This window comes from Mirounga angustirostris, unplaced genomic scaffold (genome assembly GCF_029215605.1).
Source record: "Mirounga angustirostris isolate CCGP_5_RB_7025 unplaced genomic scaffold, mMirAng1.0.hap1 SCAF_8, whole genome shotgun sequence".
In the NCBI taxonomy this organism is placed as follows: Eukaryota; Metazoa; Chordata; class Mammalia; order Carnivora; family Phocidae; genus Mirounga; species Mirounga angustirostris.
This window is the reverse complement of record NW_026991716.1, coordinates 130,135,170-130,163,123: the sequence shown is the minus strand read 5'-3', so window position 1 is coordinate 130,163,123 and position 27,954 is coordinate 130,135,170. Positions and strand designations below refer to the sequence as shown.

Genomic DNA, 27,954 nt, shown 5'->3' with positions numbered 1-27,954 from the left:
GCAGAAGGCAGAGGGAGAAGCAGGCTCCTCAATGAGCAAGGAGCCCGATGTGGGACTCGCTCCTGGGACCCTGGGATCATGACCTGATTGAACCAAAGGCAGCTGCTTAACTGACTGAGCCACTGAGGCGTCCCTAAAAAAATTCCTTTTAACAAAAGAAAACTTAACAAATGTTAATACTCATGTTTAACAGCTGTGTTTATAGTTCATTACAAGCCTGATTTTTAAGATTTTTCTGTCCCCTAAGGATTTATGTATGGAATTTACATAGGGCATGGTTTTTCTACTATCATTTACTTCTCTAAACTGACTTTTCAAGGGGCACCTGGGTGGCTCAGTTGGCTAAGCATCTGCCTTTGGCTTGGGTCGTGATCCCAAGGTCTGGTGTCAAGCCCCGCATCAGGTTCCCTGCTCCGCAGAGAGCCTGCTTCTCCCTCTCCCACAGTTGCTCTCCCTGCTTGTGCTCTCTTGCTTGCTCTCTCTCTTTCTATCAAATAAATAAAATCTTAAAAAAAAATAAATTGACCTTTCATAACTTACAGAAAACCCCACCTACTTTCAACCTCAAGGCAGAAAAGGTGTGATGGATCCTCAGTGTGAGGTTTAGAAGTTCTCCACTTTAAAACACTCTCAAGAAAAATTTAAAAGTTATTTTCCTCTATATAAAGAAAGTTAGGCAACATATATTTTTGTTATGTTGGGGTAGGGTATTATGCTTATATTTGGAAATAGAATTGCTTAAGAAATGATCTATAATTACCAATTTATATTAACATGCTTCTGTTCTCTATAAATTTTTTGTCAAAAAAATTTGGAACATGAAATTACACACAGAAAAACCCATCTTAATTTTTTTTTTTATAAAGATTTTTATTTATTTATTTGACAGAGAGAGAGACAGCGAGAGCAGGAACACAAGCAGGGGGAGCGGGAGAGGGAGAAGCAGGCTTCCTGCTGAGCAGGGAGCCCGATGCGGGGCTCGATCCCAGGACCCTGGGATCATGACCTGAGCCGAAGGCAGACGCTTAATGACTGAGCCACCCAGGCGCCCAAAACCCATCTTAATTTGTGCCCCCAAAGTTTTAATTTTTTTGATTCAATAATGAAATAGTTAAAAAAGATGTCTTCTGTTACTACAAAATAAAAAAAAAGATAATCTAGTGATTGATCTAACTTAGCCACCTATCAAGAAAACACATACCATCCCAGACATTAAATTCAGTATTTTAAAAGTAATCCAAAGATACAGAAAATACGCTGTCACTGAAACATGGTATATCGTCATTAACCCAGAACCATTGTCTGCATGGTTCATAAGGCAAGGCAAAGTATTACAACTCAGTGTAGTTTGGAAAAATCTTGACCTTCCTAGAACAAACACACGAATTCACACTATAATTTACTTTGTACTTTACAAACTTTATTAAATAATGAGCATTACTAACTTTCATTATCTTATATACAATATTTAAACTATCTTTTCCTAGATGCATTTTTTTTTTTTTGCACAAAGAGTAGATGAAAGTGAACTTTTAAAAAAAATTGAACCTTCAGTACAGAGACCTAATAAGAACTTGACATACTTTTAAGTACATATAACTTTTCCCCCCAATTATATACAATCTTACCCCACCTCCAAAAGAAACTATCTTAAACAAAAGCTTTTAATTGGTAACTTTGAGAAAAAATACAAACATGATTATACATATACACACAGCTCTCAAAATCTGCATCCTGGCTGACCGAAGTGGTCTATAAAGCTAAAGATTTGTCCTAGAACCTAAAACAACCACACATTTTATACAGCAAGACATCCACCTTCGTGCAGCAAGGTATTCTCCTATAGGCGACATCAAAGCCGTGCAACAAGACACTGGTGTGAAGAATTAATAATTTCTGAGAGTAAGACACCACAATAATATATGGACAACATAGAATTGGGGGTTGTACAAACTAAAAGGCAAAAATAGGAAACTCCATTCTTAGCACAAGAAGAATCAGGTAACTTTGTTTTGCAAACTAAGAACATACTTTCCTACAGGGCTTGTCTCTTCTGATACTCCTACTCTTGAAAACTTGTATCAAGTTTAAAGAAAGGCAGTGAAAGCAGGAATGTTTCTAGAACCATGCCATTCAACATGGACTTGGTTTTGTAAGCTACGAGAAGAAAGAATCTTATGGAGAAACAAGAAACTTGGGTTATTTTTTGTTATTTAAAAGGAAAGATGAGTGCCGTAGGTACCTGTTTGTAAAATAAGGATGGTCACATCTGATGCTTCATAGTTAAGAAAGAGAGGCACAGGACTTTAAAAAGAGGAAAAGAATTATGGTTAGATGTCACCGATTGCAATCAGTATCAGAGCTTGCCTTCAAGTAGAAAGCCCAGATCCCCTTTCCTACACAGATGTTAATGAAAACTGAGCCCACTGGGGAAGGGGTTCTAGAACGTAAAATTGCTTGAAAGGAGAATACAACATTCTTGTTTGAAAAGACATCCTTGTTGTATTGACTGGAGTCTTCCATAAAATAGAACATTTTTATGAAATAGCAACAGATTGGCCTTCACTTTTCTCTTTTGCTTCTTTGATTTTTGCTTTTGACTCACAAGGCCTTGCTTTTGATTTTCTGTTTCCTTCCATAAAGCCTTAGATTAGTCCATGATTATCACAACGGATGGCTATTTGAAGACCATAATGACAACATCAAAGATGGTATTTGTCAGAGCTTAGTAGCCAAAGATTCTTTTCTTTTATGTGCCTCAAAGCAATGAGAGAAGGGCCCCCTGTTATGTTGAGTTTGGAAAATAAATTTCACTGCAGCCAATGAAATCCTCAAGGCTGGGATCAGGTCATTTGGCTGAGGTACAAAACTCGGGAAAGTACACATGGAAAAACTGCTCTGGAAAGGGTGGCCGTAAAGTGTTTTATTTTAGCTCATGGCTTACTTTGTGTTGATTAGACATCCGCACAAAAATATTGCACGAAGAGTTCCCATTTCCACCCCTGCCTTCCACTGGAATATGAGGAGATCACCAAGTTGTCCCCATCCTTTCTAACCAGTAAGTCAATCTGCATTTTCTTGCTTATAGTTTCCTTTGAGCATTGGAGGAAGTCATTCATTTTACTCCAGCAAATCAAAAATAAACACGATAAGCAGTGCATTCTCCAGAACGTGTCCAGGAATACAGGTAAGGGTCTTTGCTTATAGAGAATCGGTCTTGCTCCCTCCTGATGTCCCACAGGTACCCGATTTCTACAACAGAGTGAACGGATGTAGGAGTAACCCATGCAGAAGGAGACGGGCAGTGTGCACTTACACTCCTAACTAGAGATCTCTAGCTTACGTTGTTCTGGGGTCTTGCCCGAATGTAACCAAAATGCCAGGTATAATAAGCCTAATCCTTCAAACAGCTTTAGTTTTCCTTCCTTTTTTTTTTTTTTAAACATGTGGAAAAGCCTCCTTGCTGCCTTTGGGTCCTAGAATCAAACTACTCGTGGCTTCTGGATGATAGGCGAGGGCCACTGCGTTTCTTAGACTCTGGGCATTATTGCCAAGGGCACGGGACAAAATGTCACGGCCATCACGTTATAAAAAAAAAAAAAAAAAGCCTAGAACTTTCCAAGTAAGGTTGACTTATGTGAAACATGAAGGCAGTCAGCATCAGAAGACACGCCGTGAGATGCTGACGCCGGCTAGACTGTGCAGTCCCGGCTGGCTTGGCAGCCGTTCCAAAGAGATGTTGTGTAAAAGAAAGCATGGTGGACACGCCTGGTTATTGCAAGACTGTTTTAATCTGGTACATAGAAAACACCTCTGGGTCTCGGCCCTTTACGAGCATCACGCCACGCTGACTCGGGCGGCTTCTCCGAAGAACCTCAGGCAAAGCTGCTGGAACTGAGACACTGAAATTTCTCCCTCAGCGACTGGACGATATTTTGCTGGTTGGCAGACGGCCCCCTCCAGAGATAGTCATTCAGTTTGTCCGGATCGCTGTACGACGTCAGATAGGGGGACAGCCCCAGCTTGTCGCTTACTGGCTTTTTGGGAGTGCATGGGCTATTCAAAGAGTAAGGGGTGCTGCTGCAGGCGTCCTCGGGAAGGTCAGCCTCCACGGTCCCCGGGGCGGATTTCTTCCTCTGGCCGTGCGAGAACTCTAGCTCCGACTCGTCCTCTTCCGACTTGATTTCCACATAGTCGTCTTCGTCTCCTTCAGTCTCTTTGAAATTGGAGAAGTAGTTCTGGGTCGCTATTTGGGCATTGAAGGGTAAATTTCTACTTACTACCAGAACCTTCTGTGAGTCTCGGAGCGTGAGATCGGAGCGTTTTTCAGTGCCCTGCGGACATGAGTTGGCCATTCCTGGCGGCAAATCCTGGGGACCCTCACACCTCGAACTTCTGTGTGAAGACAGCAGCTGTCTCTTTCCCATCTCCCCAGGGTAGTTGATGGAGTCCCCCGACTTGTTTATCAAGATGGAGGAAGAGGACTGGGACCTGCTGTACGGCTGACATTTAGCACTGAGGCCTTTGCGACCCAAAGAGTTGTAAAGGGGGCCCTGAAAAGAGTTCTCTTTGTTGGGCTGACTGACTATGACACTGTGTCTCTGCAAGGAGCCCAGCAGAGGGTCGGAGGTTTGAAGAGAAGGCACAGAGCAAGCTGCGGACAGCTGTCTTGGAATGCTTTTTGCATTGATCGCTAAAGTAGGATGTTTCGACTTCAAGTCTGGCTCTGGCCGGGGACAGAAATCCACTAACTCTCCGTTACTGTAGGTTGAATGCAAAAGCCAATCCTCGCTGCTATGTTGGGCCTGGGAAGGTGATGTGGACCTGAGGTGGCAGGGTTCTTGAGGTCTGGCCCAGCTATCCTTCTGAGTCTTGAAGGGAGTCTCTCTGAATACAATCTGGTCATACAGTTGGGAATACTCAGCAATCCTGGCACCTGGAAGGCAAATATGGAAACAATAAATGTACAGAGGATTACTTCCACATGCAAAGATTAAAAAAAAAAAAAAATCTAACATCCTAACAGACAGATTTAAAAAATTTAAATAGATAGGACCTTTAAGTTTGAGGGTGAGTCACCATTGAATACTAAGCAATGCGAACTAACAAAATAATCCATAGTTTAGTAAGACATAAAAATGTAAAAAAAGGTCACCTACAGGTTCATTTAATTTGATCGAATTCTGGATTATTTTATTTTAGGTCTGCAAATGTTCACTATTTGTAATGAAAATTTCTAGTGTTCTTTACAAGCATGAAAAGTGCTAAAAAAACAGGCATCATAAAAACAAGAAGGTCAGTACTTAAACCCTGGTCAATGACAAATAACTCAAGTAGTCATTAAAAGGAAGATGACACAATCCACCATGCAGTGGCTGCCCCTGGCTTCTCACTAGACTTAATCTCTCTCAGACAAGGACTCCCAGAAGAGTCCACTCCTGGTCACTGTTCCTGTATTTCTTATTTCTGGGCAGCTATTCGCTGCTATCATCTGGGAAACAAGAATCTACAGGAGGCCCTCCCTTCCAGGATTTCAAAACCATGTGTATTGACTGAGCCACATCTTCTTTCCCATACCCAAGAAGCCAGGCGCTAAAGTCTGTGCCCCCAAGATATCGAGAATGAATCATCTATGCATGTAATTGATAATGTAATACTCTCTGGTATTTGTCCAGAACAGGATTTGACTGTTATATCCATGAAAGCTATTGCCACTTCAAATTCAGCTAGGAGGCCATTCTCCTCTCTACCCTACTTCTGAGTACAGACATTTCTACATTTCTAAAGACATTAACAGAACGCTGCTATGGATAGAATACTCTCTTGGGCCAGGAACGATTTAAGAGACAGAGCCCAGAGATGTCAATTTCAAGAGCTGCGCCCCGCCCACACACACCATCACCCCAATCCAGGTATCCACACCACCGCCCCAGAATCAAAGAATTCCATGCATCCTATAAATTGCCCAGACCACATCTTACACAGCCTCTACAAAAGGGATCTATCCCATGTACGATGACCAGCAAGTGACATTGCATTTTCTTCTTAAGCTATTTATATTTTTAGTAACCTATTGTTAGTAAATTCTTCCTTGAATTTAAACAAAATATTTAGTTGAGTTTCTGCCATTTCTTTCAACTCTATCTTCTATGAGGACAGAAGACACCTGCGGGTGTGCCTTTAATTGCAACCTTCTCAAATTGTTTGCCTTCCCAACTCCCCAAATCAGGGTAAATCATGTTTAACTTCTCATAGATCCTATATTCAGATCCTTCAGGTTTTCAAGTCCAAATTCCTTGGAAGAACAGAGAATAATAGTTTAGAATTGCTAGTAACAAAAACTTGAGCTATTATTCCTTAAATGGCATACCAATTAAATTTGGCAACCCCTTAAGAGACTGAAAGTCTACATGAACACCAAAGTGCCCATGTTAGCCATTCTGAAGTCTATAATGTTTCATTAATTGTGAAGCCCAAACAAAGGCAGCTGGACCTTGGGGCAGAGTCACTGGTTAGCAGTCCCACCTGAACATCAACTCGTTCTGCCCAAACCATTCTCATCTACACGATGACCCTGAACGTGATCCCACAGCTAAGTCAGGAAGGTTCTGAACTTTCACAAGGTTCCAATGAGATGGCAATTTGGGGGAAAGTAATGAGAGCTAGTTAAAACATTTGGTTCAACTATTTCAGCACCAAAGTTGTTAACCATAGAGTCGTGTAATGAAAAATTGGCTTTTGACTTCCGACTGTGATAGCCCAGATGATCTGAAACCACATATTACTCAAAATATCCACAGTATTTCTCATGCCTCTTTCTCCCTAATCACACTCTCTTTCTTCTTCCTTTGCTTAATCAAATCCTATTTACCACTCAAGACCCTCTATAAGCACTACCCCTTCCATGAATCATTTTCTAATGCATTTCTCTTCCCTGAAGTCTTATATACTTAGTGTGGACCATAATATTCAGCTCTTGGCTGCACACACATGCATGGGCATGCATGCACACATGCACACAATCTCGTGTTGCTGTTTTTCTCTTTTGTTTTTTTTTTTTTTTAACATGGGCTAGTTTATCATTCCAGCTAGTCCATGAGCATTTACTCTTGGAGAACAATCCTCACAGAGCACCAAGCATAGTTCTAGATACGAACTGGTCTCGAGAACTACTTATTCAGATAAATTTTGGACTTCCTCCTTTTATTTTAAGCATAGTGTTAAAAATGGACGTGCTTTCCCTAAGACCATACCACAGAGAGGGACAGGCAGCCTAGAAAATCAGGGGCATAGCAAAAAAAAAAAAAAAAAAAAGGCAGCAGCAGTGGGAAAGTAGCCTTTGATTAAAATGCTTCCGATAGAGAACTCATAGTGGGCCCAGTTTATCTTTGGATAATAAAAAGTTGACCATCTATAAATTTGGAATAAAGAGTATCTCACGGGTAGATAATACACAGTGCCTATCTAAGTTTTAGGGATTTTTTGTTTGTTTGTTTGTCTCATTCTATAACTTGTTTGATGGCAATGTGAACAAGAGAAGGCTTCCAAAGCAACAACTGCCATTAGCTTGCTTTACCCAGATGTGTAGGAAATAGCCAGCCCAAGAAGACATCTCCAGTCTAAAAACCTCAGTATTAGCCAGGTGGATCAAAGTTCCCCATCATCCCAGTTCTGGCATTAATAGCCTTTGTAGAATACGTATATTATTATTATGTGACAACCTCAGGGCTGTCTCTGGTTTATTTCTCTTTTGTAAGTTTAAAAGGTGGCGTTCTTAGGATTCCAGATAAAAACTGGAAATGATCCTTGCTGAGAAAAGTGCATGAAATAAACTGTTTTCAAGACAGAGGATTAAAATCAAAGCTTCTGATGCTACTTGAGATGTAGACCAAAGCATAAAATGTGATTTGGCCTTCGCTGCATAAAAAGGAAAATCCCTCAAGCCTGTATGGAGTTTTCTTCCATGTAAAACATCACCAAAAAAGGGAACCCAAAGGCCTCGTTGGCCTCCAAGACTATGAGGAGGGAGGTCTGACTGAACAAGAATGTTGGCATGCTACAACAGGCTCTGGACGGTGGGAGTAACTAGACCTGGATGGGTGACTTAGAGGCAGAAATCTGACCCGGGGCCTGTAGACCCCTGCCAGAGAGTTCAATAAAGGTGCTCGAGAGTTTCAGCAGGTGAATAGGGCGTTCCTCCTTCCGTACAACACCGAGAGCAAGCTCCTGGCAAAGTGGCAAGGCCCATACGAAGAAGTCTGGAGAATCGGTCCGTTCGATTACGACGTCCTGTGCCCAGATAAACAAGAGAGAGAAAAGGAGTCATCATGTCAACTGATTGAAAGCCTAGTGGGCACAGGAAGTGGTCTCGATCCACCCAGATGGAAGATTCCTCAGGTCCGAGAGATGGCAGGCCCTAGGGACGTGCTCCTGCCAGATAGCGGGGGAGACCCCATTCTCAGAAGATGACTTTGGAGAGATCTCCTCCTCTTGGTTGGGGAGAACGTCGGTAGTAGCCCACCATGTCAAGAAAGGACCCAGACGCAGAGCTGAGAAAAGATCCCATGGGATCCCAAGAAGACATCAGTAGGCAAAACCAAAAGGAGAACAAACCAAAAGTAAAAAGAAGCAAAAGAAAACCCCAAAGGGACATCTATGAATATTTAAAAGGTGGGTAAAAAAGAAGACTCCTCAAGGTAGTTGTAAGCCCTAATGATTCAGCATTGGAGGACATGCTTCTATCAAGGTTTGAGTTCTGCATTTTAATGGATGGTCCATATTCAAAACAACCTGGCTCAGGCAATTACCACTCTTGAAACAAGAGTCTACTGGCATAATCCATGATCATCAGAAACCCTATTCTATTCTCTCTCTAGCCCAGGTTCAGTCAGTGGTTGCATTGCCCACATACCACTGCTTCCAACGCCATCTATGCCCCCACAGGGTCCTTCACAACTGGAACTCAGTCGCTTTTTCCATGGGTAACAACAGACCAGCTTAGTAACGCTAGTGCTGGAAAAGGGACATGAATTAATTCTAGCACATTCTTGCAAGGAGAAAAATATATGCCATCTGGTCTCTTACATTCATATACAATTCACTTTTCACCTTTATTTAAAAAGAAGAACAACTCAAGAGAGTGTGTAAAATCCTTCAGGTAGCGAATTCCAGCGCTCACCTTCCCTATTTGATAGGAAACTTTACTGTAGGAGGAGCTCTAGAAAAAGAGTAAAGCTTTAGACAATTCTTAAATACTCCCAAACCAAAAAAAAATTCCCTACAGATTCTTGTCACGTAACGTGTAACTTGTGGCTTCATTTAGGATTTGGATATCCCCTTCTTATTCTCTGGTTTTCGCAGAGATAAAGACATCAATCTCAAAGAAAGGGGGTTAGTGGCATTGATCTGGCCAGATGAGCCATGTCACCATCCTACTACCTGTCTCAGTGTGCCTTGGTACTGAGCCATCGGGCTTTTACTTTTAACTGGAGAAAGGTCTCCTCTCATTTGATACCAAGGGGGTCCTTTGTCAGAAAATCCAGGCCAGGGAATCTTAAAATAGGCTCAAAAGTCCACATTGTTTCAAATTGCAGATTCCGGGGCTTAACCCCAGAAATCCCGCTGGGTCTAGAGGTGAAAAGCTCCTGAGGTGAGAGCCAGGGCCCTGGGGTTTCTTCTTCCCATGACAATCACGTGTCTCATTCACACCTGTGTTCTTCAACCGAGATCAGTGTCTCGGTGCCAAGTTTGGTCTCTGCACTTCTTTATAACAGAGAAAGAAGTCAAACCTTTAGCCCTAATCCTACCAATATCATACCTGAGATCCCAGTTTTCTGCCCCACAAAGGAGGCTTGACGGAAAGAATCACACTTTTTGGAAGCTACCTGAGAATACTAAAGGGAGATAGTATTAAATGCATGACACCAGCTATTTTATGGCAACTATTGAACAAAAAGTCAACTGGTAAGAGAAATACGTGAGAAAATGCCTGAGGATATAGTGTGAAAGGACTCCTTTTCATCTGTTAGGATGAGTGGGCATGTTTGTTGGGATTCTGGAGCAACCCTATTCCACAGGCTTCGGAATCTTCAAAGCTGACATGAGCCATGACTCCTCCCAACACAGCGATACACAGGGAAAAGCTCTACCTGCCACGAGTTCAACGGATTGCTACTTTTCACACTTCAGATCAGAGAAAACTTCTTAAAACATCAAGTCTGGTAGTGACAATATGACACAAACAACAAAACCCTCCGAGACCGAATCTCGCTCCAACTTGGGCGACTCTGTGAGCTCAAGTGGGAAAAGAATTAGTGTTTGTTAGTAAAGCTGTGGTCTCCATTTGAGAGAATGAATGTCTGAGTGGCAATGTTCTCACCGTTTCAAGGACTTTTAGAACCTGAAAGCTGCCCTCACATCCTACTTTCAAGAAGGAGGGAAAGCAGTGTGAAGGAACGTACCGATGGCAGGACCCCCTTGCTTCTTCTCTTCCAAGATGGCTGCCAGGTCTTTGTGCGTGGGTTTGTGCTGCTGGCTGGCCAGTGCCTGCTCCAGCTCTGGGCTTCTCACTTTTAAAAGCTGGTTTGCCTTCTTGATCTTCTGACTGTACTGCCTGGCCATCATAAAAACCCTGCTTTTCGTCTTATCCGTGGCATCCATCCCAGGGTCAGGGTTTTCCAAGTCTGTCTGGGATAGACTGCTGTTGGCCAAGTCGTAGGGGTTTTCCATGGGAGGCGTTTCACTGGCCAGAGACAGCCGGTTAAGACTCATAAAGGAGCCCTCTTTAGAAATCAGGTCCTCCTCAAACGGGCAGTGGGTCCGGCCACCTCTGCCGGGCTTGTCTTTCAGCGGCGTGAGGAAAGCATGGCCCTCGGGAAGGGAGAGGGTAGACACTGAACGCGCCGCATCTCTGCCCAGCTCGGGGGTGCTCTCGGAGTGCAGTCTGTCTGCCACATCCTCTTTACTGACAGGGAAGGCCGCGAGGAGCCGGTCTCTAGCTTTGACTTCGTTTTTCTTGATGTAATTTTCCAGGTCATTCCAGATTTCGTCTACTTCTTCAGACAGTTTATCAGATATAGACTTATCACCTACAGACAGGTTACAGCTGAAAGAGTTGTAGAGCAAACTCAAATAATCACTATCGGAGGGTCCCTGGGGGTAAGGCGTTTCGTCCTCGCTGAACTGGAGGCTATCCTGGGAAACAAAGGGCCTCAGACTGTCACAGCATGCAAAGTCGGCTTCCAGCCCTAAGAAGGTGCTCCTCTTGGGGCGCTTCAGGCTGCTGCATTTGAAATCCAGGGAGGGCGGATCCGGGAGCCCTATGGTGTCATAGATGTTTTCCTCCACCATCTGGAGTTCATGTGCGCTTTGGTTCGATGCCTGGTGACCCGTTAGAGCTCCGTCCCTCTCTGTGTGCAGAGAGTTCTTCTCGGGGCCAGCTTGCCTCTTTGAGAAGGCGAGCTCTGGCGTGCTCTTGGGGCGAACAGAGTCCCTGGCTGTTTTGGGGGGTGTGGATTCAGCTTCTTCCCGTTTAGCAACCATTAGTTTTAAGTCCTCGTAACTGATGTTATCATAGACGTGGTCTATATCATCAATAGTCAACTCCACAGATGACCCAAAGGGAGTCATTCCGTCCTGCCCTTCTGTTTTAGGGTCACTCTGCAGTTCCCGTCGGGGGCTGTATTGAGAGCCACCACTGTCCCTAATTCTTATTTCAGGAGGGCATGTATGGTTCTCGCCAGCGCTGCTGGCCCGCCTGACCACCCGGTGGCCAGAGCTGGTGGTCTCCGTGGGCTCAACCTGTCCCATGTGCCAACTACAAGGGCGACTGGAAGTGCTATCTTCACAAAGTCGGGTAGAGTTCAGATCTGAGGAGGAGAAGGACGGCACGAACATCTGATAATCATCTTCATCATCCTCGTTCTCCTGAGGGGACCGACGACTCGGGAACAAGGCTTGTCTGATCTGGTGGTCCGTCCAGATGTTTCTGATGGCCCCACCCCCGCGAAGCACACTGATGATGGCAGAACTGCTCGGCTGGCTGCTCCTTGGGGCGGGAGACGGCCCCGCTGGGGTCCGCTGGCGAGAGCCTTCCTCTCTGGAAACCTGAGGTGGATAGAAACATATTGATTGAACTGCAGGGACATGGGCACATAACTTAGGACACTCTCCTGGTTTTACACATTGCCTCTCCCACTGGACTATGATAGTCTTAAAGCAAATGATCAGTAAATGTTGTGGATTTTAATGGAGTTGAAAAGCACTTCGGATTTTTGCAAAAGGGGGCAGAAAGGACAGGAACTGATATTTACTTTAGAAACAGGCTAGGCCACGTGCAGACATTCTCCACACTTAACGTTTATAATCACTCTGTGAATTAGACATGACTGTACTAATTTCACAGTAAGGAAATCCAGGCAGCAGAAAGGCTAGGACGCAAACTAAGTCTGACTCTAAATCCCTTACCCCAGTGCAGGGAATCAGCAAAATACAGAAAACTCTTAAATACTTCAAATAATTCCGATGTGCACTTGGTAAATAACATTCTATAAATGAACATATATAGGTATCAAGGGCCACTGTATCTGGTTTCTATTTGAGACTTGATTGCTAGGAGTTTTATTGCGGTTTCTGGTATACCAGAAGCTCAGTCAGTAATCCGACTGCACACCTTAAGGCTTTCTCTGAAATCTGCAGACTTGCCATGGACCTGACTGACATTGCCTTGGTTTATAGATTCTAGGCAAAGAGCCTTTGTTGCAGACATGTAACTTAATCCACTCTTGAGCTAATGAACGTTTTACTTTCTTTCAAAATACATTTAATTAAGTAATTTTTAGATGCCTAATATTAGGAAATAAAATATGAGTGACGTTAACAATTTTGAATCAAAAAACCAATGGGGTCTTTTATAACTTGGAACCTTTCTTGATGGAGCTCAATTGTGCAGACAGGGAGCAGACTGCCCTCTGATGCCCTCCATAGGTATAAGGATTAGCTTCAAAGAGTTGAAAGGGTTGAGACCAGACTCATTAGTACCAGGGGCATATCTTCTGACCCAAACACTATTAGGAATATTTTTTGTAACCTATTAGAAATGTTAAGTTAGCAAGAACTTTTCCTCACTTGTCAATGAAACTGGGATATATATATATTGCCCTGGAATAACCTGTCAATATGTCTTTCTGTCTGCTGGCCTGCCTGCCTGCCTGTCTATCAGGGAGGGAAGAGAAGTGTAGGGAGGGTAAGAATAAAATTTCACTCTGAATGTTATTTTTCCATTAAAATTTGAAACTAAAAATAATCTAGTCATTTAGTCTTTTGCTTTTTTTCACAGGGTCAAACTGTGGACCATTTGAGGCCTAGAAAAGTATGAATATGCACACATATAGGTATATACACACACATACCCATATATTGTATTACATTTTATTTATGGCTCTATTTTTTTCTTTACCCTTTAGTATCTCTCCCTTTTTCTTATGCAGATTGTACTGGTACCATGTTTTAAAATACAGACACCCAGGAACTACATTTTTAAAAAACAAGTTAGTATTAACTTGTGAAATCATGACAAAACACTTTGAAAGTATAACAAAAGGATTCTGTGAACAGCCAGAAGTAACACCTTCTTAAAATCTTCCATCCCAGAAAGATTCCCAGACATTTTAGAAAACTAGGAAACCTGAATATTTAATATCAAAATATATTTTTAAGGTAATTGCTTGGAACTTTGGAAACTGAAATTTTACACGACATCTTCAGGAGAACTGAAGAAGCTCTTAGATTGAGAAATAATCAGTATGTATATTATGCACAACATAGAAGTGTCTGGTTTAGATACCTTGATTTCACTAGAGCCGTGATGAACATTTTTCCCCACTGTTTTTCTATATTCTGAGCATTATGGCTATTAATAATAAAATGATAATAGCTATCATTTGTGAAGCACTTGCTTTGTTCCAGCTTCTGTACTAAGCATTTTTTTCTTTTAAGATTTTATTTTTAAGTAATCTCTACACCCAAAGTGGGGCTCAAACTTACAACCCTGAGATCGAGAGTCACATGCTCCACCACCTGAGCCAGCCAAGCACTCCTGTACTAAGTACTTTTAAAAATATATTTTTGCATTTAGTCTTTATAATAATTCCATAAGTTAGAAAACTAAGTTTTCTAACAACTTGCTTGTAAGTCATACAGCTTAGGATTGACAGAATTGGATTTGAATCCATGTCTGAATCCACAGCATGTATACGACCTTAACTGCCCCCCTCTTTTTTGCTCTTGCTCTCTCTCTCTCCCTCCTTCCCCTTTCTCTCTCTCTACACACACACACACACACACACACACACACACACACATGCACGCACGGCCTTGGAATATGTATTCTGGGAGAAATGTGAAGCTATTATTAAGGAATATTTCCTGTTATAAACTCTTTAACCATTAGTAAACCTATTCTCCTTGCATTTGGTGTTGTTCATTAGTGTTAGGAGATGGAGTTTTACCACTAAGAAAAAAGTACATGGCTTTACTTCTTTCTTGTCTTCAAATTTTATAAGGTTTAGTTAGTCCCCATATGGAGACTTGGCTTGATCACTATTGCCGAAAGTTTCCAACAAGCTCTTGAGATTCCATCTTTAGGGCTGGTGGAGCGATCCCCGCACCTGGTACTGAGCAGGGCTTAGCTCCATGATCCTAGTTTGGCAGCCTTAAAGAGCTGGGTGCCTTCTGCAGTGTTTGTTTATGGAAACAATGTAGATTAAAAACAAATCAAAACCTCATGCTGTATTTCAGAACAATAACCAACTAATAAGTTTCAAACGCTTCCAAACAAAAATATATACTACCCAAAAGAAATTCACATGCTCCAATTTTAAGAAAATTACTTTGAGGTAAGATTGCTGATTTTTAGACATTTTATTGGGTTTATTGGAAAGGTACGGAGTTTATCAGCAGGGTTACTTGGGCCCTGTGCTAAGGAGCAATGCAGTGGAATTGTGGGGAGAGAGTTTCATAACCACATCCTTAGAGATACAGAACATTAAGCAAGAAACCACAATCAGTTCTCTAAGAGTTGTTAACTTAGACAATTGGTCTGTAGACAATGAGACATGGTTTACTCAGGTCAGGATACAATATCTCTTCTTCATAGGTAATACATTTGGATATACATCTTCCAATAGAGCATACCATTTTTATGCCCCCTCTCCTAACCTTTTATCAGAGGAAGAAAAGCCCCAACTTCATATAGTGAAGTTTCATTATAGGACATAGGATCATACTTCTTATACCAGCAGCAGGACCATATTCTTAGAAGGGGATCTCTGTGACTGAAGGCTAACGCTTTGAGAAGGGGCCAACATTTGGGAGGCAGGAGCCTTGGTCTTGTGACAAAGTCGGTTGCACCAGACTAGCACTGAGGGTACATGTATTACACCCTAGGTAACCTTACAGCTTTTGAGGTCAGAGGTGGGGTAAGAGGGGGATCAAGAAATCATTGCCTTAGTTCAGAGAAATGAAGCAGGGGGAGGGAGGAGGTTATAAGGATGAGTCAGTCCTTAAGTCCATCTCAAAATGTAAAATCATTGTTTACATTGGAATACAGGCTGGGGATGAGATATATAAGGGGTGCCTAAGTAAACATTTCAAAATAAGAAATGTAATTGTGCTTACCTTTTGGATGTCTTGTGCTGTTTCTGAAAAATAAAAGGGTTTTAAAAGAATTTTTGAGGATTAAAAACATATCTCATACACAGGTAAGCACCCCTATTTTATAGGATTTTAAAACTTGTTAATAACTGAAGCCCAAGAGGCTTTTGGACCCTTTAGACCTTTAATTCTCAGAAAATGCCTCTCGGGGCGCCTGGGTGGCTCAGTCGTTAGGCGTCTGCCTTCGGCTCAGGTCATGATCCCAGGGTCCTGGGATCGAGTCCCACATCGGGCTCCCCATCGGGGGGAAGCCTGCTTCTCCCTCTCCCACTCCCACTGCTTGTGTTCCTGCTCTCGCTATCTCTGTCTCTGTCAAATAAATAAAATCTTAAAAAAAAAAAGAAAATGCCTCTCAGTTATCTTCGTTATATATCCTGTAGTATATGTAAAAACAAAACAAAACAAAACCTTACATACATCTGAGTGTCAAGTACCTTTCTTAATCCCTGAGAGCAACAGACCGATTCATGTTAATAAGTCTCAAAATCTTCTCCCGAAATATGTATTATCTGAAATACGCACCCTAAGCCGTGAGAATCACTTAAACATAGGACTATGCTTCTGTTAATTTTTAAACATTTTACTGGTTTTCCCTGAACGACACAGACAGGATTTATCACTGGGGTCACCTTGGCGCTGTGCTAAGGAGCAGTAAAGGTGGGTTTCTGGGGGACTTGTACATAGCCACATCCTTACAGACGCCCCTTCAGATACCTCGCTGATGTGTGGCTCATCTTTAAACACTGTTTAATTACGGAAGCATATAAAGTAAACACTGATCGAATCCTCTCCAGAAATCCCACCCCGTGGAAGTTATCATACTTAGCAGTTGATGGTCCTCTTTCCAGCTCCCATACCCACTGCCCCTAGCCCACCGCGATGCACGGTTTTGTTTATAAAATAAAGGTGCAATGTGGAGCATTGCGTGTCCTGCTAAATGTATGTGCACATGCTTGTCAGTAGGGAAGGAGGTACTCCATTGCTTCTGACAGAAACTGCAGAATATTCCACGTAGCATTCCAGGATATACTACAATTTATTTAACTCTTTCCTACTAGATGGGCATTTTATGTGCTGCCCTATTACCAATGCTGCAAAGAACACACACACACACACCTGGGTCTAGCCACACCTGGGGGAGCACTTTTATACAGGAAGTATATACTGTGAAATTTATAAAAGTGAAAAAAGCGTAATTGTCAAGGGCAAATGTGAATTTTAAGTTTAAGGGCTCCAAATTTTGCTCCAAAAAGGTTGCAGAAATTTAGACACCATTCGTTTTGGAGTGCCTGTTTTTCTCTATTTTTTGGTTGAGCTCACAGCTTTCCCCTATTTATCTCCTTTAAATGTATGATTTTTCTGATTACTAACATGGATGACCATTTATAAATTTGATCGATGGCTTGTGTTTTTTTTTTCTGTGAAACTGAATTACATTCTCTGCCTTTCTTTTATTATCCTTTTTAAAAGGTTTTATTTATGGGCGCCTGGGTGGCTCAGTCGGTTAAGCGACTGCCTTCGGCTCAGGTCATGATCCTGGAGTCCCAGGATCGAGTCCCGCATCGGACTCCCTGCTCAACAGGGAGTCTGCTTCTCCCTCTGACCCTCACCCCAGGTGTGCTCTCTCTCAAATAAATAAATAAAATCTTTAAAAAAAAAAAAGGTTTTATTTATTTATTTGAGAGAGAAAGAGAGAATCTGAAGCAGACTCCGCACTGAGCACGGAGCCTGATGCAGGGCTCAATCCCATGCCCATGAGATCACGACCTGAGCTAAAACCAAGAGTTGGATGCTTAACCAGCTCAGCCACCCAGGTGCCCCTCTGCCTTTTAAAAGAGAGTCCTTGGGGCGCCTGGGTGGCTCAGTTGGTTAAGCAACTGCCTTCGGCTCAGGTCATGATCCTGGAGTCCTGGGATCGAGTCCCGCATCAGGCTCCCTGCTCAGCGGGGAGTCTGCTTCTCCCTCTGACCCTCCCCCCTCTCATGCTCGCTCTATCTCATTCTCTCTCTCAAATAAATAAATAAAATCTTAAAAAAAATAAAATAAAAAAATAAAAGAGAGTCCTTTGTCTCTTCTCTTTGATGTAGGGGTTTCTTTACATAATAGGGATATTAATCTTTCCATGCCAGTTATCTATATTGTAGACATTTTATGTCATTTGGCTTTACATCATATAATGGGGCACTATTACTTATAGAAGTTAATAAAATTTGTCCATCTGTAATTTATCTGGTGTTTATGTTTTTGTATGGTTTGACAGTGAATATCAGCAAGAATGAAAAAAAGAAAGATATTTCAGGACTTACCACTGGTCTTCAAAACTTTATGTGATCTTGAGGAAGGTTCTAGGAGAAAAAATAAGGCCAGCATCATTTGCAAAACCAAATCAAGGTTTTTTTCTTTATAAATGAATTATTTGAGCTCTAGAAAAAAATTTTTTTATCATGTATACCGAAATCCCCATCACTTAGAGACACTTAACAGCAAGACATTCACTCTGACAAAGCCGTAGAATAAAATTTAACTGCATAATCTGCGTAAACTACCCTACCAACAACTAGTAGAGCAATTTCCTTAGCTTTAACTACCACCTATAAGGTGATAGTGTTCAATTTTATATCCTTAAGCCACTCCTCTCCCAAGCCTCAGACCTCTAATGTTAACTGTCCATCTGACGATTCCCCAATGTGCCCACAGACCGAGCAACCCAACATGCCTCGAACTCACCAGTCTTCCCCCATAACTGTTCTTTAATCAAGTTCTTATCCTGGTTGTCACTGACATTACCTGCCCAAGTTAGCTATCAGGACATCATTCTAAATTTCTCCTGTTTTCATCCATCACAGTCCTGTGGGATCCCAATAATGACCCCCACCCCCAACTACTGTCTCAATCCAGGCCATTATCATCTCTCCCCCAGACTAGATGGACAGCCTACTTCAGTTTCCACATCAAGGCAGAATTCTCTTTTTAAAAGGCAAACATTTTGGGGCACCTGGGTGGCTCAGTCATTAAGCATCTGCCTTCAGCTCAGGTCATGGGCCCAGGGTTCTGGGATCGAGCCCTGCATCGGGTTCTCTGCTTAGCAGGAAGCCTGCTTCTTCCTCTCCCACTGCCCCCTGCTTGTGTTCCCTCTCTCGCTCTCTCTCTGTCAAATAAATAAATAAAATCTTAATAAAAAAAAAAGGCAAATATTTCATTGCTGAAGGTCCTTCCTGTAGCTTGCAGGATCAAGCTCATACACTCTTCAACTCCAGCCACTTCTCCTTCTGGTTTACCTTGCATACCTCCACCTCCCCCCAGCTCCATCCCATGTTCCAGCCAGGCTGAACAACTGACAATAGAGGTCTGAGCTGAGGAATGCTGGCTCAAGTCTCAGGCCTTTGCATGTGCTAGTCCTGCCCCATCTGCCTCCTCAGCCCCCAGACTCCATTCCAGGTCTTCTGCTCTGGGAAGCCTTCTCTCTCCTTCCTAGACAGCCCCTCTCTCTCTCCTTTGTCTTTCCACTCTTCCTCCCACTCGGCCTCTACCACAGTCCATTACGGACTGGTACGTATTCACCCTTTTAGACTCTCCCACTGGACTATAACCTCCTAGGAAGCAGGAATCATATGTATTATTTATTCTTGCATTCTGGGTCCTTAGCACAGTAATAATACTGATTCAAATTAAAAAAAAAAAGATCTGAGGGCTAAGAGAATACTAGATGGAGTCTGGTTCAGCAAACACGTGTTAAAGGTTTAGGCTTGAATAATCTTTTATACGTGTCATTTATAGGATAAAAATTTTCCCCAGTGTTAGTCAACAGGCTTTAAGTACCTGCATGCTAGTGGTAAGATGCATCAGCATGGATGGGACTGGAGGAGATTATGCTAAGTGAAATAAGTCAAGCAGAGAAAGTCAATTACCATATGGTTTCACTTATTTGTGGAACATAAGGAATAGCATGGAGGACATTAGGAGAAGGAAGGTAAAAATGAAGGGGGGGGGAATCGGAGAGGGAGACGAACCATGAGAGACTATGGACTCCGAGTAACAAACTGAGGGTTTTAGAGGGGAAGGGGGTGGGGGGATGGGTTAGCTGGGTGATGGGTATTAAGGAGGGCACGTACTGCATGGAGCACTGGGTGTTATATGAAAACAACGAATCATGGAGCACTACATCAAAAACTAGTGATGTATGTGACTAACATAACATAATAAAATTAAATTAAAAAAAAAATATGGGGCGCCTGGGTGGCTCAGTCGTTAAGCGTCTGCCTTCGGCTCAGGTCATGGTCCCAGGGTCCTGGGATCGAGCCCCGCATCGGGCTCCCTGCTTGGCGGGAAGCCTACTTCTCCCTCTCCCACTCCCCCTGCTTGTGTTCCCCCTCTCGCTTCTCTCTCTCTGTCAAATGAATAAATAAAATCTTTGAAAAAATAAATACAAATAAAAAGAATAAATTTACACACACACACAAAAAGATGCTATGCAAAGCAAAATTAGTTGACTGGTATGTTTTATATTCCCTGGAAAATAGAGAGTTATGTAGAAAGTTTAGAACGAAACTTTTTGTTTAGAATGAAAGCCTGACAGACTGAAAGGATCTTTCATTACTTGTCCCCACAGATTATTAAATTTTGATCACAACATCCTATTTACCAGATTTTCTTCTCAGCCGATATGGAGCAGAACCGTCTTTCGGCCCACACAAAGCTTTCGTTTCTCCCTCAGGACTGTAACAGAACCCGGGATAATCTGAAAAGATAACCACACACATCAATAAGAAGGAGGTGTTCAGTGACTTCTGAGATCGGTACGACTTGTTTTGGGTATCTATGGATTTATTCATTTTCATCAGACATGGTATAATCTCTCCTTTCCGTAACTGGTGTTGAATATGTATCACAGGACTTTTTGTTTACATTGGGACTTCCAGGAGTTTGTCAGCAAGGTAGGCTGCCTTTCTAGTACACGTGTGTGCTCTCGGGTTCTCCATTACACACACACACACACACTCTCCTTTTTTGCTCACTAGCAGAAAGAGCCATAACCATTGTCTTCACCCTTTGTAGGAAGTTAGTTAAAATGTGTAAGGTGTGATTAAACTCTTCCTGCCGTTCAGGATCATCTGCAACTTGATGACCCACAGAGGTCAGAAAATTCTATTAAAATAAACGTCACTGCTGAACTTGCCAACAAGGCCCCTGACAGGCTGTGGTGACGGACCACAACAGAGGCTCTGTCAGGGAGGGCGAAGCCATCTGGAGAATTCACCTGAAGTACAGTTTTGGCGAGGCGCCTATGCCTGGCTCGGTGGTGGAGGATGTCAAGCTATTCCCGCTCTATGGAAGCTGTCCTCTAGGGCCGCGACTCTTAGTATTTTTCTAGACATTGTTCTTTTGAATATTTGATAAGTGCTTTAGGTTCTCTTACCAGAAAAGGGATTTTCATTTATTTTTTTTTAAAGATTTTATTTATTTGAGATAGAGAGCGAGAGTGAGATAGAGAGAGATAGAGCAATGAGTGGGGGGGAGGGGCAGAGGGAGAGGAAGAACCAGGCTCCCCACTGAGCAAGGGGCCCAATGTGGGACTCGATCCCAGGACCCCGGGATCATGACCTGAGCTGAAGGCAGACACTTAACCAACTGAGCCACCCAGGTGTCCCCAGGATTTTCATTTAATTTCGCAGTTTATGTCTTTTTACCTAAGGGGTACACGGACATCATATAAAGAAAATTGGGTCTAGGGGCACCTGGTTGTCTCGGTTAAGCATCAGACTCTTTTTTTTTTTTAAAGATTTTTATTATTTATTTATTTGACAGAGACAGCGATAGCAAGAGCAGGAACACAAGCAGGGGGAGTGGGAGAGGGAGAAGCAGGCTTCCCGCTGAGCAGGGAGCCCGATGCGGGGCTTGATCCCAGAACCCTGGGATCATGACCTGAGCTGAAGGCAGACGCTCAACGACTGAGCCACCCAGGCGCCCCAAGCATCAGACTCTTGATCTCAGCTCAGGTCTTGATCTCAGGGTTGTGAGTTCAAGCCCCTCATTGGGCTCCACGTTGGGCATGAAGCCTACTTAAAAAAAAAAAAGGAAGAAAGAAAATTGGGTCTAATCCTAAAGTACTCTAGCACTTTCACTGGTATCTGAAGCCTGCGGGTAAACAATTTTAAGATATGGCTGTAATAGGGTTAAGGCTCTTTAAGGGTGTCCAAAGCTGGAGAGAGTTCTGAGGATTGTAAAGACCACACACGTTAGTCCAATGTCAGCGGCAAAGTTACATAAATGAGGTCATTTGGCCCAATGGACTCTGCTCATACCCAGCCAAATCCAGAGTCAAGGCAGGGCAAATGCGGGGATTTTCCCAGGCGGGGTTGCTCTGGCCTAGTCTTGGGCCTGGAAGAAAGGCACGTGGCACCAGTTAGTGTCTCGAAATCATTCTGTGCACTCACAGAACCTTACTGGTGTCCACGGACTTGCCCAGAGGCTGGGAATGAGGGCTTGGCTCTGTTGAATGAAGTCGGTCACAGAAACAGCAGACTTCTTCAGACCCCCATCTTCCTCCACCTTTCCTCCTAAACCTAACATGCTCATCTGTGACCTTGCCTTCTCTTTAGTGTTATTAAAAAAAAGAAAAAAAAATCTTAAAGAGCTTTCCACTGAATAAAATGGGGGACTTTCAAGAAGACAGGGCAGCAGGCCCCAGCCCAGCCCTCTGGTAGGGGTCACTCTCAGGAGCCGCGGGGCACGACATGGGGGGGGTCTCAGTCACGTGATGGGGGTACTCATCTTTCTACCTCACGAATGCTTCTTGTTTCCCCTGCAGAGCTAACCACCAGCGGCGTGGAGGGGACGTGAATCAATGTTCCCACCTGGGGCAAGATTCCTCAAAAGTAAGTTCTTTCAAACACTGTAGGTAAAAGTTTTTGTTAGACCCGGCTGTAAGTCTTTAAAGCCATTGATTCTCTTTTTTTTTCCTATTTAATCTGGGAGAGAAGAAGGATGTGATAAATGCCGTTGAACGAGGTTTTATTTTGTAGGACAGACCTCCCCTCTGTTTATTTTCTGCCTGTTTTAGAAGCCTTGAAATACAATCACACTTGTGGGGCCACTGTAATTTTGAAATTTGTGCCGCATCAGGAAAAGCACGAACTATCGTGTTGGCATGATTCTTGCAGGAAATCAACATAGATTTCCCTCCGATGGGGTGTGGTGGGAAGTGTATGTGAAACCTTAATTTCTGGTGGTGGTAGAAGGGAGGGTAAGAATGGACCCTGGCAGCAGATCGTACATTCTTAGTTGATACAGAGATCTACACATGTGGCCAGCCGTCAGGTGACTCACAGATAAACCAGGCGAAATCAATGTACAAACAAGCCAATGTGTTAGGAAGAGATTATACCATCTGTCGGCTCTGTTTGTTAACACAGTGAATAGAGCTCCTTTCTTACAATTGACATTTTTGTAAACTTTAAGCCAGACGATATGACAGATGCAAGGAGACGAGAAAATTTCCAATTGTATTAAGAGAACAAAACTTACGAATGGCATCCATTTCAAGTATTGCTTGCTTGGCCTGAAAGAAAGAAAGTACAGCTTTAACTGCAATTACTTTTTGTTTCTTCTGTAAGCTATCAGTCGTAATACAGAAGACCTGTATTACCTATATTATCCCACCTGAAGAAGGGATTTATGAAAAGCTTTGAACAACTCAAAGAAGTTCATTCCTTCTTTGAGGCATTAACACAAGGACTTCAAACAGACAAGCGCCCACCTGCGGGTAGGAGATACTACACAATGGATGCCACCAGAGCTAAGCTTGCAGTCCCCACCCGGAAGGAAGCCACAAATGGCCAGATAGGACCTACCTTTCAGGGTTACTACTACTAGGCCCACATGATAGGCACTCAACCCAACGAAGTTACCACCCGCCCGCCAAGGGATTGGGCCGGATAATCCTCAACTCTGGCTTTCTTCTCCCTTCAACCCCAACCTTCGCAGCTTTAATGCTTTGAGGCTTCTTTTTATTGTTATTGCTGCCAATGGTATTAATGTTTAGGGAAATATAAAAAGACAGTTAATCACCCTAACATGAATCATGTTGCCTGAGGATTCAAAAAGAGGAAAAAAAATTACTTTAGGTAGCCTATCTTGCTCCCCCCGTGTTATTTTCATAGTTCAAGAGTCGTGTAACTTAACCTCCAAACATTGGGCTAAAAATCACCTTAAAAATAATTTAATTGTTTTTAAAAAAAAAATTTTTTTTTAAAGATTTTATTTATTTATTTGACAGAGAGAGACACAGCGAGAGAGGGAACTATAAGCAGGGGGAGTGGGGGAGGGAGAAGCAGGCTTCCCGCCGAGCAGGGAGCCCGATGTGGGACTCGATCCCAGGATCCTGGGATCATGACCTGAGCCGAAGGCAGATGCTTAACGACTGAGCCACCCAGGCGCCCAATTTAATTGTATTTTTAAAAAAGATTTTATTTATTTATTTGACAGAGAGAGAGATAGTGAGAGCAGGAACACAAGCAGGGGGAGTGGGAGAGGGAGAAGCAGGCTTCCCGCCGAGCAGGGAGCCTGATGTGGGACTCAATCCCAGGACCCTGGGACCATGACCTGAGCCGAAGGCAGACGCTTAACGACTGAGCCACCCAGGCGCCCCAATTTAATTGTATTTTGTTGCAATCTCTGATAGCACGGTAAAAATATTTAGGCTAAATGGTAATATTTAGTTACACACACACACACACACACACACACACACAAAGGAGGGAGGTTAATGCAACCACTTAAGTTTGAGAAAACAAATGGTTATATTTTTATGACATTGATATTTTTATCATCTCATCAGTTTGGGATTACTAGTTGGAATTAATTTCAAACACAGATGTGAGCTCAATTTCTGTGAAGTGCATTTCCAGAACCAGGTGAATATATAAAATGCAGAAGGCTCTACTTTTATCTTTGTTCTCAATCCAGAGGCGAGTGAGTGTATATATCATGTATATGGATGAACAAAATGGCTATTTCCAAGAAGTTTCCTGGTATCTATAAACTTAGACTTTAAGAACTCAGTATTTTTTGCCCCCATCTTGACATTGAATTTCAGAAAAGTACTATTCCCACATTTTCCTCTAGGAGTCAGCCAGGGACCGTCACTGAACTGAACGACCGGAAGGAGGTTGTGAGTCACACAAACGAATTTCCAACAGCTTGCGGTTAACTGTGTTAGACTGGTGAGGCGTTTTTTTTTGAGGTTTACAAAAATTCCCCGTTATGCATTTCTTTTATTTACTAGGAATAAACAGATTTTGAAAGCTTTGGAGAAAGAGATTTAAGAACAAGTCTTGAAGAAAGAAGTGAAAAGTTCAACTTAATAATAAACTTGCTTAAATAAAATGGAAAATTGTTAGTACATTATAATGGATCAAGTATCCTAAGTAAGTGTTTTCCACTGGGAGCAATGTGGCTAAGGCTTGCTCCCTGCACCCAGACACACCTGGGTCTGACTCAGGCTCAGCCATGTACGAGCTGTATAAACAGCAGGGCACTTAATGTCGCTGAGCTTCTGCTCTTACTTCTCTAGAATGGGGAGAATAAGGCCTTCCTCAGAAGGTGTTTTGCTGAGGGCGAAATACAAAGTAGTTAGCACACTGTATGTGTGTTCAAGAAGTGCAGCTGAAAAAATAATGTTTACTTCTAAAAGGGTCGGGAATTTGGGGAAAAAAGTGCAATTCTATTGTGACTACATGAACCATTTTATTTTATTTTATTTTATTTTTTTAAAGATTTTATTTATTTGACACAGAGAGAGCGACAGCGAGAGAGGGAACACAAGCAGGGGGAGTGGGAGAGGGAAAAGGCTTCCCACTAAGCAGGGAGCCCGATGTGGGGCTTGATTCCAGGTCCCTGGGAAGGCAGACGCTTAACGACTGAGCCACCCAGGCGCCCCCATATGAACCATTTTAACGCATAAAGGGAAAATGGCCTGGAATACAAACGTCTTGTGGGGGAGAAAGAGGACAGGCATGCAAGCTGGTCTGGTTTTGTAATGGCCTTTCAGAACCCTGTGGCAGCTTTGATTTTCCCAGGAGACAGGTGAACCGTAGGTGGGGCATATCAAAGACACTTTGTCATTGCTCAGGGCATTCCAAGGCACAGGGCCAGCAACTGAATAACTAACCATGAAGAAAACGCAATCACTTCTCTGCATGAGCTCCCTTACATCTCACAACACCCTGATGAAATGAGACTCATGCTTAACTCAAAGCACACACCTATGCACATTCATTTCCTGGGCACCAAATCAGTGCTGACAGTCCCTGAGAACGAGCTTCAAATGCTTCTCAAAATACACAGAGCAAAATAGACGTTCCTTTCTCAGGAATGTCCCTGTTCCTTATCCGCCCCTCCCTGCCCCCCCCCCCCCCCCAGTTCTATTCTCATGACCACCATCCCACCTTCTGCTCCATTTCCCCCAGCCCAGCAAGGACCTTTTCACCATCCACATGGACAATCCATTCTCCACCCTCACCTTAGCTCCTAGCCACTTTATCTCTGATAACCTTTCCCTCCACTCCGGAATAGCAACACACAATCAGAGCGGCCCCCAGGACCTTAGCAGTGCCCAGAACTCTAAAAGCTCCCTTTTCAACTACAGACATCTGTATTTCCATCTCTCCACCTTTAACTCTTTCTAAGCCAGTTCTTGGACTCCGCAGGCCCCCGGTCCTTCAAGCCATGCCTATTCTCTCTGTTGGATTCACTCTCCACTCAGCCTGGAAATCATGTTCATTCACTGTGCTGATTGGCACCCATCTTCCCCTTTAGTGGCTCTGCTGAGCCTCACCTTGGGGAACCCCCCTGCACTGTGGTTCCTCAACACTAGCTTCCAAGTTGCTGAGCGGATTTCCAAATGACCTCATCACACTGATCCATGGTGACCCACGTCATTCAGGTGTTGGATGCACAAATTATTGTCATCATCCCTACAGACTGGTCCATTTCCTTTAGCAAGTGTTCTGAGCCTTGCCACTTTCCCTCAGGTGCCCAAACCCACCTGGGCTCCTCGCACCAGACACACGACAACATCACCAACTCCAGTGAAATCAAACTCTATATCTTCACTCAAGTCCGTCTCAAAGGTTCTCTGTCCTGTCTCATCTTTCTTCTCCCCCAGCTCTGGGAAGGAGGTTTCAAACTTCCCAGACTACCCTTTCACCCAGTGCTCCTGATCCCACCCTTCCAGCTCCCCAAGGTGGATTCCAAAGAGCACCGCTCTGCTCATCATTATGCTCTCCTTCCCTTTCCCCTTCCCGCTGCCCACTGTCATGTCCGTGGTGTTCTTCACCTACGCCCAGTGTCTTGCTCTGATCTCGCCTCTCCTCAAACCACCACCTTGCATCCTTTCTGCACTTTGTTAAAGAAGTCTGCACTCAGTCTGCTGCTTCTCATTTCTGCTTTTCTCTCCAATGCCCTGCAAGCTCTCCCTGAACTCTTAGTTGCCGAACCGAATATCTACGTTTCTGTTTGAATCTGTCATGACGTCCGCGGCATTTGAGACTCTTGTTACCCTCTTTGAGATCCTTTCTTTCCATTGTCACCACACCTTTCGCCTTCGGTTTTCTTATTGCCTCCCTGGTCACTCTCCCTTTGGTGGTCCTCTAAGTCCCTGCCGGTTCGCAGATCACTGAGATGTTGCCATTCCCAGGGGTTCTTTCTTTTACACAATTTTACGGGCCATCCTATCAAAGCTCAGGGCTCAGTGACTGTGTCAAGAGAGCCTCCAGATCCGCAGCTTCCAAGACCTGAATTTCCACCTGGGCTGACTCGCCTCTGCACAGGCAGAAGCGAGAGCTCCTCCTCGATCCCATCCGACCGGTTCCTTCCCTTGGCAGCTTATCTCAGAACTCAACACTGTCTTCCGGGCCCAACCCCTGACTCATCCTTGCCTCCTATTTCTCTCTCTCCTCATGCACCTAGTGGGCAACATATTGTTCCCTCTGCCTCTGTGAAAGCTTTTACATCTGCTCCCCCTCTGTTGCTGGGCCCCCCCGGAAGTGCCCCTCACCTCTTTTCTAGACTACTGTGGTGGCTTGCTAATTCTTCTCCTCCCTTCAGTGTCACTCCTTCAACTCATTTATCACCCTGTCTCTAAGGGTCCCCCTCTCAGAACATAGGCGAGACCATGCCATCCCCTTTCTCCAAAGCCTTTAGTAGTTTCCTACCACCAATACCACCAGACTCCTTAGTGTGTGC

The 27,954-nt window shown here is 43.4% G+C and overlaps 1 protein-coding gene across 5 annotated transcripts in view; it reads right to left on the bottom strand.

The window, feature by feature from the left end:
• Positions 1 to 1,810: 1,810 nt before the first annotated feature.
• PLEKHG1 (pleckstrin homology and RhoGEF domain containing G1) overlaps positions 1,811 to 27,954 on the bottom strand; it is a 226,066-nt gene continuing 199,922 nt past the window's right edge. For all 5 annotated transcript variants that reach the window (XM_064598221.1, XM_064598222.1, XM_064598219.1 and 2 more), the window contains 6 exons: positions 23,236 to 23,269; positions 20,354 to 20,449; positions 18,018 to 18,056; positions 15,676 to 15,698; positions 10,461 to 12,105; positions 1,811 to 4,936 (listed from right to left, as the gene is read on the bottom strand). In XM_064598221.1, coding sequence (XP_064454291.1) covers positions 3,876 to 4,936; positions 10,461 to 12,105; positions 15,676 to 15,698; positions 18,018 to 18,056; positions 20,354 to 20,449; positions 23,236 to 23,269 — 2,898 coding nt within the window. In that variant the 3' untranslated portion in view covers positions 1,811 to 3,875. The remainder of the gene's footprint in view (positions 4,937 to 10,460; positions 12,106 to 15,675; positions 15,699 to 18,017; positions 18,057 to 20,353; positions 20,450 to 23,235; positions 23,270 to 27,954) is intronic.